At 43.0% G+C, this 14,368-nt stretch overlaps 1 protein-coding gene across 4 annotated transcripts; it reads left to right on the top strand.

Annotated features, from left to right (window-relative positions):
• The first annotated feature begins 325 nt into the window (after nucleotides 1-325).
• SRSF1 (serine and arginine rich splicing factor 1) lies at nucleotides 326-10,642 on the top strand. 4 transcript variants are annotated; one of them, XR_013274453.1, is made up of 6 exons: nucleotides 326-763; nucleotides 4,568-4,800; nucleotides 5,684-5,856; nucleotides 6,065-6,265; nucleotides 6,634-6,729; nucleotides 10,114-10,642. XR_013274453.1 is itself a non-coding variant. In XM_077481141.1 (5 exons), exons 1-4 carry the CDS (start codon nucleotides 564-566, stop codon nucleotides 6,257-6,259), a joined length of 801 nt encoding a protein of 266 aa, XP_077337267.1. In that variant the 5' UTR covers nucleotides 326-563; the 3' UTR covers nucleotides 6,260-6,265; nucleotides 6,634-6,845. The 4 variants fall into 4 exon arrangements, 2 of the variants coding, with proteins under 2 accessions (XP_077337267.1, XP_077337266.1); XM_077481141.1 differs by lacking the exon at nucleotides 10,114-10,642 and having other exon boundaries at nucleotides 6,634-6,845; XR_013274452.1 differs by having other exon boundaries at nucleotides 327-763; nucleotides 6,065-6,729.
• The last annotated feature ends 3,726 nt before the right edge of the window (nucleotides 10,643-14,368 follow it).

The following is a 14,368-nucleotide window of genomic DNA, read 5'->3' as shown; positions in this document are numbered from 1 at the left end:
CAGATAACACTGTAGTGTATATAAAACGGCACAGTCTAAACCGTCAGACACGCTGGTGGCTAAAACTACGTAGCTATTGTATTAATTAAAAAAAACTCCATTACACGAATGAATCAGAGAACAAAGAGAAGAGCAAAGCGCGCTAAAACCAAGGCAGGAGGGGGGGGCGGGTTTCCGTTTTCAAAGACTAGCCCAGCCAATCGGTGAAGGAGAAGTACTCTTCTCCGATGACATCAGCGCAACCCCATAGCGCCCCGACCAATCTGTGTGAGAGACAGAAGGGAAGCTCGGCTTTCCCGCATAAATAATCTCCTCACGGGGCACTGCCTCCTTAGTAGGTTCTAGTATCGCTGCGTGTCTCCTCCTCCACAGAGCGCCGTGTACGCGGAAGGTTACATCCTCTCACATCTGCTGTATCCGTGCGCGAGGCGGTGCAAAGAAAGGAAGAGCGCTCTTGTAGTCGCCATTTTAGGTTGCCCCGTTGGCTGCAGCTGATAAGCGCCATTGGCTTTTGCCATTTCCTTATTTTCCCCAAGCCTCCTCTCTGAACTCGTTCCTTTACGATGGATTTGTCAGGGGGTGGTGTGATAAGGGGGCCGGCGGGTAATAACGACTGTCGGATCTACGTGGGGAACTTGCCGCCAGACATCCGCACCAAGGACATAGAGGACGTGTTCTATAAGTACGGCGCCATCCGAGACATCGACCTGAAGAACCGGCGCGGAGGTCCGCCATTTGCTTTCGTGGAGTTCGAGGACCCCAGGTAATTAGTCGGCTCTCTGGTGCCAGATCCCCGTACCCGCGCCGCGCTGGGCCTGCCGCCTCGGGGAGTAAACGGGCACGTTTGGCGGCTGTGCAGCCATGAGCACATGCGGCGATCGTGCAGTGTTTTGTAGCGCCCCTGGCGGTGGAGGCGGTGTAGACCGCGTGGCAATAACGGTGCAGCCTTTGTTCGCTGGGCTGATTTATGGCTGATGTACACTACACATGGCGTCCGTGTCTGTACCGTGCTTTCCTATTGACGGCTTCAGCCTCAGTTCATAAAGCTTTAGCACAAAGACGAGGATCGTTATTTAGACACGTGATTTTAATTGGGCCCATTATGGGGGGGCGACCCTTTAAGATCCCTATCCTGGTGTTGAGATTGATGAATTAGTACTGTGCAGCTAGCCAGGATTTATTCTGGTGGTCTGTGAAATGCCAAAACAATTTAGTGTGAGACTACGCAACTATGATGAAACAAATGACTTTGCTCGCTGGTGGCCAACTATGATGGGTGCCCCCCTTGGACCTCAGCCTTCTGTAGTGGGAAACATCACTTAGCGCAAGCATTCTCAACCTGTGGCCCCCCAGCTGTTGCAGAACTGCAAGGCTGGGGCAGGGGAGCGGTAACAGTAAAGCTGCACTTTTTTGGGGTGCTTTTAAACCCCGTTAGCCATTAAACAAAGGGTTAAAAGTGCCTGTGTTGGGGCACTGCCCAGTCATTTCAATGGACAGGGCGATCAGCGTATACACTGCTCCCAATGATGCTGCTTGCAGGACCTCCCCCCCTTTTCTTCCTTCCCCATCCTGCAAGCATGCTGCCCCAGTGTGAAAGCACTTGGGCTTTCACACTAGGGAGGCATGAGAGGCGCTATTTTTAGCGCTAAAGCAACTCGGTCTGACATACATGATGGGTCTTGTAATTCCATAACAGCTGGAGGATCACAGGTTGAGCAGTGGTTCTCAACTCCTGTCCTCAGAACCCACTAACAGGCCATATTTTAAAGCAGTCCAGCCTGAGATCTTTTGGCTGGGCCCTTCTATGGGCCACACAAAAGCAATTTGTTTTGCACTCCTGTGTCCTGTTTTCAGCAGAGAGTGGTTTGAAGTCCGCTCTCTGATGTCACAGGAATCAGTCCAGGCACTGCAACAATGGAAGTCAGGATTTGGCAGGTGCCTGGACTGACACCCCTCTTGGCGAGCCTCTGAGATGGTCGCTTAGCATTCCAGTGAGTGTGGTGGAGCAATGTTGATTGACGGTCTGCAACTCTTTGCTTTGGGGAGGTGGAACAGAGACATTGGTGATGTTCGATTTCTCAGTGCAGAAACGCCGGCGGTCAAATGCAGCATTACCTTGATGTCCAATGATATCACCTGTGATGTACTTCAGTTATCTTGCAAACCTGGCCTGTTAGTGGGTCCCGAGGACAGGAGTTGAGAACCGCTGATCCATGGATTAGTGGTGGCATAGATCTCTACTAGCGTCATGTAAGATGTTCCTAGTTTCATATTGTTTTCTGCAGAAAATTACCAACCAAAAATGTAGCACGTCTACACTGACGATAATTTCCTATATTAGGTTTGCAGTTTCTGATAGTCCTCAAGTAATTACATATATTGAACATTACGTCTGGCCCTTTGATATCAGGGGCTGCATTTGGGACCCCACTTCAGCTCATAAGATGACAACCACTGGCTAAGGCTGGCCATATAATATACAATTTTCTTAATTTTCCTTTAGATTTACCTTCAATCATGTAGTGCAAGGGCCTGCCTGATTGCATACAAATTGAAAGTGTTTAGATTTACCACAACCATATATCAAACCTAAAGGAAAATTGTGTAATGTATGACCAGTGTTGAATTAAAGACGAAGTAAACCCTGATGAGTTTACTTCCTCTTTCATTCCCTGCAAAGGTAAAGCATAATGGACTACTATGCATCGCATAGTAGCCCATTATGTGTCACTTTCCTGACACAGGCGCCAGCGAAGTCGCCGCTGTCCCCTGTAGTCAGCCGCATCCATCTTGTTGGTGGGGTCTCGCAGCTCCGCCGCTGTCATTCGGCGAAGCCGCGATGACGTCACTCCCGCGCATGCGCACAGGAGCCGACACGCGTGGCAGCTCCGCCGCTGAGAATGCCGCGCTCAGTGCGCCTACGTGCCGTAGACAGCGGTGCCTGTTTTTCGGGCAAATATCTCCTAAACCATAAAGTTTTAGGAAATATTGCTTGGACCTACAGATAAGCCTAGATTAAGCCTTAATCTAGGCTTATCTGTAGGTCAAAGTGGTTTGTAAGGGTTTACAACCACTTTAAGGCCTAACGCTGGGCTTCTGCAAAAAATCTACAAGTGGAGCCCCTTCCCCCTTACTAGATGTTAAAGTGGAGGGCCACCCTGAAAAAAAAATAATAAAAAATTTGAAAAAAAAAAAAGATTTTTTTTATTTTAATTTATCAGAAATGCCTGTTGCTAGGCACATCATCCTAATCTGCCTCTTCCTCCTCCGCGGAGATCTTCTGTCTTCTCTCCTCCGTGCGACGTCTTCTGGGTAATGGGTCACGCTGTGTTCTGGGAACTGTGTCCCAGAACACAGCACGCCCCATTCACAAAGCGCTGCGCGACTCGCGAATGTGCAGTAGGAAACGGGCAGTGAAGCCGCAAAGCTCCACTGCCTGTTTCCCTTAGCTAAAATGGCGGCGCTGGAGACCGCGGGTCGGGCGGCCGACATTGCGGGCACCCTGGACAGGTAAGTGTGCTTATTAAAAGTCAGCAGCTACAGTGTTTGCAGCTGCTGACTTTTACTTTTTTTTCTTTTTTTTTTTTTTTTTAAACCGGCCCTCCTCTTTAAGTGCTTGTTTAGGTAGGGGGAGGGACAAATGCTTGCCTTAGGCATCATTTACACAGGGTGATTATATAAGTGTGGTTGAATTGAGGAGCACCGCCCGCATTGCAGAACACCATAAAGCAGCCTGCAAGGAAAAACTATGTTCACACAGGATAATTACATGTGTGCCCCATGCATGGCTGTGTTTTCCTGGCACAGGAATGCACAGGTGTTGTGCTGCTCACCCCTGTGTTGGCAGTCCCATTGTGTATTTGGTCACAGCTGCTGTTCCTAATGACATCTGTGAGGTGGTACATTCCCACATATAAGCAATGTTGGGACACAGTGGCTGTGTCCCAATAGATAATGCTGACATGGATGCATGTAACATTTGTGCTTCCCTTGTACAAGCAGAACATTGCCCTGCATGGGGCTCATGTGTATTTTCCTAGAGTGAATGAGGCCTTATTCACAGCAAGGTGCTTTCTGCTGTTTTTGGAATCTGAGTAGACCTCCACAGTACAGGTGTACTTTGCTACCTGGCCAATCGCAGCTTTCCATCGCATATAATGCAGGTCCAGCAGTCTTGCAAAGTAAAGCAGCTATGGGAACAAGTTTCACAAACTCGCAACATGTGTAATTAGTGTGTGCTAGCAGTGCTTTTATAAGAAAATGCATGCTCTTAATCTGCTTTTAAAGTTTTGTGTTTTTATTATGTTGATAACTTTGCATGGCCTGTACTCTACACAAGTGTGCCAATTTTTTATTTTATATATTAAAAAAAATAACCTTTTTAAGAGGCACTTCACTCCCCTTTAGCTTTTGCCTCCTCTCGAGGGCCACCATCTTTTGTGCATAAAAAGGCCATGAAGTTTAAAAAAAAAATCCAAATGTGGGAGACGGTAGGGAAAAATGTTTATTTGGGGTGAAACCCACTTTATTATAAAAATACCGCTAATTTTTTTTTTTTTTCTTTCAGGGATGCAGAAGATGCAGTTTATGGAAGAGATGGCTATGATTATGATGGCTATCGTCTACGCGTAGAGTTTCCAAGAAGTGGCAGAGGAGCTGGTGGAAGGGGTGGTGGTGGCGGAGGCGGCGGTGGTGGTGGTGGCGGCGGTGGAGGTGGTGGTGGTGGAGGAGGAGGAGGAGCTCCTCGTGGAAGATATGGGCCTCCATCCAGGCGTTCAGAATACAGAGTAGTAGTATCAGGTAAATCTATGGGATGCATGCCATAACATTCTTTGCCAACTCAAAAACTAGTTAAGTTTTTGAATTGGGTATGCAAATACTGACTTTTGTATGCTGTAGTGTAAAATAGGACACTTAGGATATGTTAAGCCACAGTGTGTGTTGTCCGTCCCTCCGTCCCCCCCCCCCCCCCCCTCAGGGAAAAGTGCTAATTTTTTCATTTACTGATACAGGATGGCCGTTCTACGCAAATCGCATATAGATGTGTGATCCTGCACTTCTAGGTTGCAGGCTAGCGCCATCACCGGTTCAGTGGGTCCTGCGAACCCTGATGATCATTTGGTACTGTAAACAAGGCAGCCTGTCATTCTGCAAGTACATTGGACATGGATCTTGTGAAGCAGGAACACTGATCCATGTCTTCAAGCAGTCAAAGCTCCTCCCCTCAGTCGGTAACCACAACCTAGGCACACACCTTTTTGATTGCCCCTGATGTTGACCCTTTTTCTGCCAGTGGCTGCATATTTTTAGGACCGATCACTAATAATGTCATGGGTCCTGAAAGTGTCTGATTTGTCAGCCGCAATATTGCAGTCCAGCTATGTCACCGATCACCGCCATTTACTACTAAAGTAAAAAAATGAAAATATCCCATAGTTTGTAGATGCTATAACTTTTGCGCAAACGAGTCAATATACATTTATTGGGGCTTTTTTTTTTTTTTTTTTTTTTAGCAGAATACATATTGGCCTAAATTTTTTTGGGATATGTTTTATGGCAGAAAGTAAGAAAATATATATATTCACAGGCTTTTATACTACTCCCATGTTATCCAAAACCAAGAAAAGTTTCACAAGGTTTTTTGTTTTAACCAGCGTTGACCTCATCTTGACTTTAATTTCAGGACTTCCTCCAAGTGGAAGCTGGCAGGACTTGAAGGATCACATGCGTGAAGCAGGTGATGTATGTTACGCTGATGTTTACCGAGATGGTACTGGTGTCGTGGAGTTTGTGCGAAAAGAAGATATGACCTATGCAGTGCGGAAACTGGATAACACTAAATTTAGGTCACATGAGGTAAATATAATTGTGTTTTGTTTGTTTTTTCTGCCATTGCTGCATGGATGTTAATGGGGTTATTTAATCTTGTGGGTTTAAAGGTAAGATTGTCTAGGCTTCTTCAATAACAATGGATTTCCATCACCTTCAGAGTATTTCATCTTGCCTGAAATGCATAGCTGTTTAAGCTTGGCTTGTTCAATCCCAGGTTCTATCTGTTTAATAGGGAGAAACTGCCTACATTCGTGTAAAAGTCGATGGTCCAAGAAGCCCAAGCTATGGAAGATCGCGTTCTCGCAGTCGTAGTCGTAGCAGAAGCCGTAGTAGAAGCAACAGTCGCAGCCGCAGCTACTCTCCAAGAAGAAGCCGAGGATCCCCTCGCTACTCTCCCCGTCACAGCAGATCTCGTTCCCGTACATAGATAAAAGTGATGCGTTTTTTTTGTAGCCCCTCATGTTGTATACAGTTACTTTATTCAGTACTTTTTTAATTCACTGTTTTATTAAAGTTTTGAAGTGCTAAGCCTTCTGCTTAGAATAGTAAGGCTAATGCTTACACCAGTATCTTCCTTTTCCATTCCTTCATGCCCAAAAAGCGTATTTAGCAGTTTTAGGTATATTCTCACATTTCGACCAGCCTCTCTTCAGAAGCACCAGTGTTGTGGTGTGTTGTCTGCAATGTGTGGTGGCGGTGGGGATTTGGGGTGGTTGTGGTATAAATATTAACTTTTTTTTTTTCTCCTTTCATTTGTGGGGAAGTCTTGTTTTACCTTGCTTTCCATGTGTCTTTCTGTAGACATATCTGAAGAGATGGATTATGGAGGACATTTCAATCATTTTAGGATTTTCAGATGGAGGCTTGAGGAGGATCAGATCAAAAATGGAGGCCATGGTATGACTCCAAGTGCTATTGTGAGACAAATTGGCAGTATTGAATTTATGCTATAAGTATTATAAAAGCAAGATCTTGGATTGCTCTTTAAACTAATAAAGTGCTTGTAGGATAAAGTCTGCCACGATACTTGTTTTGTGGGTCTCTCAACTTGTTTACAGTATAATATCAATACTGCTAACTGCATGTCCTCTCTGTGACTGGTAAACATTTCTATTGTTTATTTTTTTTTTATTTTTTTTTTGTTTTTGTCAGAATTAAATAGATTTCAAAATCAGATGTTTGTAGACTATTGATCAAGGGCAGTTTTCTTTTTTTTTTTTTTTTTTTTTTTTTGTACTTAAAACAAGTCATTATAGGGGTTGCAGCGCTTCCTTCTCCCACTCATTACTTTTTTCTTTTTTTAAGATTTTGGTTGTTTATTCTCTTACAGTAAAATCTTTGCCATATTATAATACCTCAAGTTGATATTTAAGGGTTGGAACAGCAGAGAAAAGCAACCTGTGAGTTGAGGGAGGTACATGCTACTTGAGCTTCTTTTAGGTAGTATTGTAAGCCTTCTACTTGGGTGATGCCTGACTTGTTTCCCCTCTTGTGGCCACTTTGCGTAATTGTCTGTCTATTAGGATAGCTCCATCAAAAATAAGATCAAGTGCGTACACAACAGGTTAAAACTTTCTTTTCAATTAAGCACCTCGCTGTGGCCCCTTGATGTCTTGGGGCTTCTTCATACAAATGTGTTTTTTCCTGTGCTCTTTAAATCCTGTCTGGTGTACCCTTTTTTTGGGGTGGGGAAAAAGTGGCTACAGATGTTTTTAATGGCAATGCATGGAAAACATGTAAAAAAAAGAGTTCCACTTAGTGCATTTTACAAGTCCATAGACCACTGAATGCTCGGTTCTCCCCTTTGCTCTGCCCCTCCAGCGTTTACTGGAGTGGTGGGCCTGGGGAGGGGTCAGGAGTGGCTGGTTCAGTCTCAGTGCTTTGCTGAGAGGCTTGGCCAGCTACTGCTCTGAGCATCTGGGTGGATCCTGACTAAAGTAGGCATCCATCAAGAGTCTGGACCGGCTGAGTATCAGTTGCCAGCAGGCTTTAGCCTGCTGTCAAACCGGTCCCAGGAGTGCAAAACTAACTGCACTCCTGGGATCCATAGGAGTTGGGGTCAAAATGACTTTTGCCATATGTCTCCTTTTTAATTGCTAATAGCTCTCTACTCCTGCCAGTGGGTGTGCGTGTGCTCTAGTTCTGTGTTCCTGGCCCTATAGTACATCAATCAAGGAACATGCTGTGTGTGGAGTCTAAAACTTTTAATAAACCTCATAGGTGAAATTAGTATCTAGGCAGACTAATAAAAGACAGTTTAATTGGCTGCCAAAGTGTTTTGTCATTCTGGTTGGCTTCAAGGTTCATATACCTGGGACGCTACTTGGCTGGGCAACATTATATATTTCCATCTTTGCAGCATCTGGTGCCACCTGCTTAGATATGCAGTGTTGCTGTTATGTACAAATGACTCCAAATACAGCTATAAATTTTGGCTGATGTAGTAGTGTATGTAAAATATATATACACACACTTCCACTGTACATTTTATCAGTTTGCTGCAAGTTAAATAATTTCTTTGTGCTTTAAGATTAATTTACATGTATGGGGATATTGTGCCTTTAGTTCACAGGTTAAGGGACCAGGTAGAATGTTTTTATGTAAGACAAAACTGCATCACTCTTAACTTTAGCTGCTTGAAGTGAAACTTAGTCCCAAGTTAGGACTTTTATTACAAAAGATATGCTTGGTCTGTTCTGCAATGAAGGCTTCTTTATGTTGCTCTTCAAAAGATGCTTTAGAATGTACACATGTGCTCGGCTCACTGTACAATCTCTGCACCTCTTGGTGCAGCAATGAATGAACTACTGTGCATATGCCCAGGAGTTTTTATCATCCCAGTCAATGCGATTACAATGGCTGAAGACCCAGGATTAAAAAAAAAATACACTGGGCGCTGACTATACCAGCAGGGGAGCTTGCTGGTGTTTCATCACAGGAGGCAAGTATTGATGCGTTTAGTTCTGCTTTTAGGTTTGATGGAGTTATCCTTGCTCAGGAAAAAGACTTAAAGGGCAACTTGATAGGCCACCTGGTTTTTTGCTTACAGTACATTTATTTTAATTGTAGTACACAGCTGGACCTACTAGTAGTTTTTGTGATCTTTTCACCACTCGTTTTGGATGGATAGTGAATAATTTCTAACTGTGGCCAGTTCATTAGCATTCGATTTTACATCAGATTACTGGGTAAAAGTCTTAAGGCATTCTTCTTTTAAAATGGGGGTAATGCAGTCACGTCGCATAACCTTTTTGAAAGTGGTGTGTATGTCAGTACTGCACAACCTTTGGAACTTTCCACTCATGTAGAATATGCAAATAGACCAGAATAAAACATTGGCCAAGAAAGCACTAGTGATGGGCTTTATAGCAGGCAGTAATAGTTTAATAAGCAATGTATGGCTTATTTTAAAGGTGGTGTGTGTAACCAAGCTTTTGCAAAAGGCCCACCAATGCTAAACATGTTTTGCAGTGAATTCCTGCTGAATATGTTCTAGTACTATTGCAATTTGAGGTAATGCATGTGTTAATGGCTGAAGCATTAAATATTAAATTACGCCAGTTTATTGAAGTAGCTCAATAAAATAGCTTGATGTGCAACTTTCTCTTGACATCTGCTCACTGCTTTGAGTTCAGGTGCTTGACACATCTGGAATGCCAGCAGCATAATCTGTCCTAAACTGTTAGCATTGTTGCTGTTAAAGTGCTTCCTTGATATGTGGGCATAACGAAAATTTTGTTTAAAGAAAATTTAAATCACCCCTTCCCCCCTGGGTTGGTGTCAGATGGGTGCTTTTTGCGATCAGTTGTCAGAAATTTACAACTGATGCTTCTCCTGTCCGTGGTGGGGGCCTATTGGGAAGCACTTTATCATACAAGCAGGTGTTTAGTCAGGAATACAGTCTGTATTTACAGCAAATCACCTGTTGACACTTAGGTGGCATGCTGGTTTTTCTCTATATGTTCCCACTATAGTGAATTGGGGGAAGCACACACACTGGATGTACATTTCAATGTGAAAAGCACTTCTGTGACACCAGCCTGTATCAGTCATGAGTTGAACTAATAAGATTTATTTTCTTTAGTATTTTAATGATATAACCATTCAATTAGACTTTTTTGGGAAATGTAATCGTTATATGTGCATACACTTTTTTTTTCTTCTTTGTTTTGTTACAAGTCTGCACACATAACTGATCAGTTCCCAGAAACCTGTTTTGATAATATCTAACTCTGCCTCTTTTTTTTGTTTGTTTTTTTTTTGATTTTGCTGGTTATAAAGGTTTGGATTGGAGAGGGCTCACTGGATCCCAATCCTGGAGCTGTGGATCATTGGATTCAAATCATAGGAAGGAGTGAATAGGATAGGGATGAATTGCCAAGATTCATGGAGCGGGATCAGATAACAAGAACATAGGAGTGGATTCCTGCCCCATCTAAACACCATTCGTGTGGAATTTTTTTTTTTTTTCCTAATCATCCAATTGGCTATTCTATAGAAATATTTTTTTTTTTTTTTTTTTTTTTATACAAGTGGAGCGCTTAGGATGCCAGAAGGAGTTGCACGTTTTTTTTTTTTTTTTTTCTCTTTTTGTTAAAAAGCAAAGAGGAGACCAGAGGCACGCTGGAGCCATCCCCTGGGACGGATACAGCACCAATAGATGGTAATTAAAAGGGATAATGGGAGGGCTGAATTGAAATTAGTAAATTTATATCAAATTTGAAGGGGTTGGGTTTTAAAAAAAATTATCTAGGATTTCAATTGGCGTTTGAGGATTTTGCTGCTAAATAATAAATGAATAAAAAGTTAATTGGTTTCTGTGTGGCTTCTTGGTTAAAATGGCAATCAAATCTCTGTAAAGGTAAGGCTCTTCCTCTGCTGCTGACACAATATCCTTTTGATCTGTATTTATGTAACATGATCATCTTAATCTGGTCAGTAATACTATTGCACAACACTGGTAAGTTTTCCAAAGTAGCCGAACTAAAAACCAATACTACATAACATTTTAACGCTAAACTTGAGTTGGCTGAAAAAAACTAAGCACAATGCAGTAATTCCCCCTGGACGCCCCCACTTTTTTTTTTTTGTTCCTCTGCTGTACATCCAGTCCCCTGAAGCCATGCAACTAGTCATCACTCCTTATTGCTATCGTGTAGTGAACCGTTGGTGGCCTTCCACTGTATTAGGATGTTGGGGGCCTGCCCACATACTGGGAAGTTGAGAATACTGGGGGAGGGGGGGGGATGCACCTGAGGAATAAGCCCATATTTCACCTTGTTCTCGTAGAACTTGATCTAGTAACTCAGTGTGGGTGCATTCCCCCCCCCCCAGCTGACTGTAGTTCAGCTTTAAAGGGTTACTAAACCCACAACAGTCTATATATGCAGTAAAGCATGCTTTTTATACTCACTGGAACCTAAGGGGTTAATCTTCTGTCTTTTAAAAGGGCTGTTTGATCCTGTCTTCTCTGATCCCCTTCCACTGACCCTAATCCATCTGCTGATAGAACAGAGCCTTGGGGCCAAAGCTGCACATGCTCAGTTTGGTGTGTCTTGCTAGGGTTTTTATTTTTTTTCCTTGGGAGGGGCAAAGCAACACTGTCCAGACAAAAGGTCGGGTCCTGCAGCCTCAGGAAAAGCAAGAGAATGAACTCTTCCTACAAACTTTAACCACGCACTGATAGAAGTCACAAGACTGCTCTAACTGCTGATGAGAAAAAGGTATTTGGCAGTTTATATTTACTAAAATAATTGAATGTTCCGTGGGATACCAAATATAGTGAATGCAGGGTCCTAGGGTTTAGTAACACTTTAAGTGAACTTTCTCTAAAGTTCACTTCATCATGTTTGCACATTTTGGGGTGGACTAACATATATTGCACATTTTGGGGTGGACTAACATATATATTTGTCTTCTCTGGAGATGCGTACATGGCTCAATCCAATGGCAGTGGCCTCAGGGGATTGTTTACAGCTCGGTCCTGTGTCAGTGCAGTCGAGCACCTGTAATTTGCTTGATCTTTACTGTGCAAATGCAGTACAAGACCCTTTTCGTGCAAAAAAAAGACTCAAAAGCTCCTAAAAAACTTTCAATGAATGCTTTCACAATGGGGCAGGGTAGTGAAAAAAATGCCCCTCTCCATTGAAATGAATAGAAAGCTCTTTAAAAGTGCTCAGTGTTTTACTGCCAGTTTAGAAGCGCCTTAGTGTGAAAGTGGCCTTAGGCTCCTTTCAAACTGGGGTGTTGGCGGTAAAGTGCCACTATTTTTAGCTGCGTTTTTGCAGGGGTTTTCAGCCCCTAGCGGCCAAAAATAGGGTTAAAACGACCCTGCAAAGCACACACTTCTCAGTTCGGCAGCGATGCCCATTCATTTTCAATGGGCAGGAGGGGTGTATACACCACTCCAAAGATGCAGGAGTTTTTTTAATGTCTTGCCAGTTCATCGCCTCGGTGTGAAAGCCCTCCGGCCTTCACCCTGAGACTGCAGGAGAACCGTTTTACAGGTCCTATTTTTAGCCTAAAAGCGCCTGGGGAAAAAAAGCCTCTGTGTGAAAGGGGTCTTGGAGAAGACTTGCGTGCTGGATGTAAATTGTCCCTGGGACCAGTAGCTATGGAATTGATGCCCCCCCCCCCCCCATGTGCATATTTAAATAGAATCTCGTGTTTCATCTCTTTTGCACTAATCTCTAATTTCCTGCACATTGGCATTCAAATTGGGACAGAAAGGGGCAGAACTTTCGGCTTATACAAAGAGATTACTGATTGCAAGCATGCAACGATGACCTCCATCTGGAGGTTGCCCTTTTTATCAGTGTCAGCCCAGCTTTAACTGCAATTGGTAATCCAGTTCACACTTTCTTGTATTTAGAGCTCCAGAATTCTTCATAATATGCCTACATTTACATTCCTCACACTCATCATCAATTATGTGTTCCACGACTGATTGGGTATTTGTCAAGCAATTTGAAATGAGGAGAATATTTCTATTTTATTTACTGATGAAATGTAAGAATTATAAAGCATCACCTGTGGGCAGTTTTGAATATAAAAATTCTTTCAGGTTCATGCAGTTTTAAGGCTAGATATATATTTTGATATTTAGTCAGTGCAACCTTGCCTTGTGTTGAGTGCACACTGCACCATGCAGGGGTAGCTCAAAGCAGGAGTGTGAGCATTGAAAAAAAAAAAACGCTAATGCATATGTTAATATCTTGTTTTTTTTACAATTATTTTTAAGCCCCATTCAGCTGGTTCCAAAATGTATAGCAGGACTTGTACTTCCAGCTGCATTGGAACAGTGCTTCAGTTCTGCTATTCTGACTTTACTCCCTCCCTCTCCTTTGCCATTCACAAAGCATAGCAGTTGTGCTCTGTAAATGGCAAAGCAGGGGGAGGGGTGAAGGCACAAATCCAGAAGGCTGTAGGCCTAGCAAAATCTAGCCAAGTCTAATGTATTGATATGTATATCTCCAGTTCTATTTTATTTGTTGTAAGTAAATGTGTATTACTTGTATAGTTATTTTTGGATCGTATTCTGTTTGTGGATCAAAAAATAGCATGCAAATTTCACAAAGTTACAGTGTTGTATCTGATGTCCTTTCTAGCAAGGTTGGTTCTGGGGCATACAGTGGCATTTCAGAAATTCTGCCATGGCAACAGTCCAGAAAGAAATATGTGATTTGGCCAACTGCTAAAGCCCCTTGGACCATTAACCTTGCACAAAATTAGAATGAGAATCCAAGTAGAAATGTACAGAAGTAACACGTCTGCTTGTTTTCCAGGTGTTGCATTTCTAACAGGAACCTCCCTAAATTGTGGTACCTTGTTTGTTTCTGAATTTGAAGCAGTACCTAAGGGTTCATGCAGAGTGACATAAACCATGAGAATCCAATGTATTTCTGCACCTGTTTGTCACAGGTGTTAGCATACAGCTGCTGCCAGCACCCTGTAAAAGTCAATGATGGAGAGCCATGCCTGTACAGCTGTAACCACATGTCCCAGTGATTATGTGGAAAGTTGAGTGATCCAGGACATGGTTTGTGTCCAGGGCCAAATATCTATCCCTGTATGCGTGCAACTGCTCAGATGTGCAGCCTGTCATTTATTGGTGCTGACTGCTGCTATATGCTGCATTCAGAAATGCACTGAGTTCTGGTGATGCATGCTCATCTGCATGAGCCTTTAAAGTTTTATTAAATTCAAAATGTAAACATTACAAGATCATATGCCTCCCTTTTAATTCTATGTTTTTGTATCCATGTTGCTTCTAATCATTTGAAAATGACAGAACTCGTTTTTAATTGTCACTGCATTCACTTTGTTTCCTCTCTCACTAGTGCTGTCTTTTCGAACATACCACAGCGTTTGTGCTCCTGACCAAAGGACTATACCTGTAGGTCCCTACCCTGTGCTCAACACGTAAAGGCAGCATACAGAGAGTACAGATGAAAAGGGCTATAGGTCTGCCCACCTGCAAATGATGGACATCACATGCCTTGCTGTAAAATTCCAAAAGTGTTCATGGGAATTATTT

Source organism: Lithobates pipiens, unplaced genomic scaffold (assembly GCF_037356315.1).
Source record: "Lithobates pipiens isolate NorthernLeopardFrog02 unplaced genomic scaffold, aLitPip1_a1.2 Scaffold_16, whole genome shotgun sequence".
NCBI lineage: Eukaryota > Metazoa > Chordata > Amphibia > Anura > Ranidae > Lithobates > Lithobates pipiens.
Note: the sequence above shows the minus strand (reverse complement) of the source record. Positions and strands in the feature narration are given on the sequence as shown.

Bases quoted from the DNA above. Each gene is read 5' to 3' on its own strand.
- SRSF1 (XM_077481141.1), top strand. From the start codon at position 564: ATGGATTTGTCAGGGGGTGGTGTGATAAGGGGGCCGGCGGGTAATAAC. The intron at 764-4,567 runs GTAATTAGTCGG...TTTTTCTTTCAG, and splicing joins GTGGAGTTCGAGGACCCCAG to GGATGCAGAAGATGCAGTTT. The intron at 4,801-5,683 runs GTAAATCTATGG...CTTTAATTTCAG, and splicing joins ATACAGAGTAGTAGTATCAG to GACTTCCTCCAAGTGGAAGC.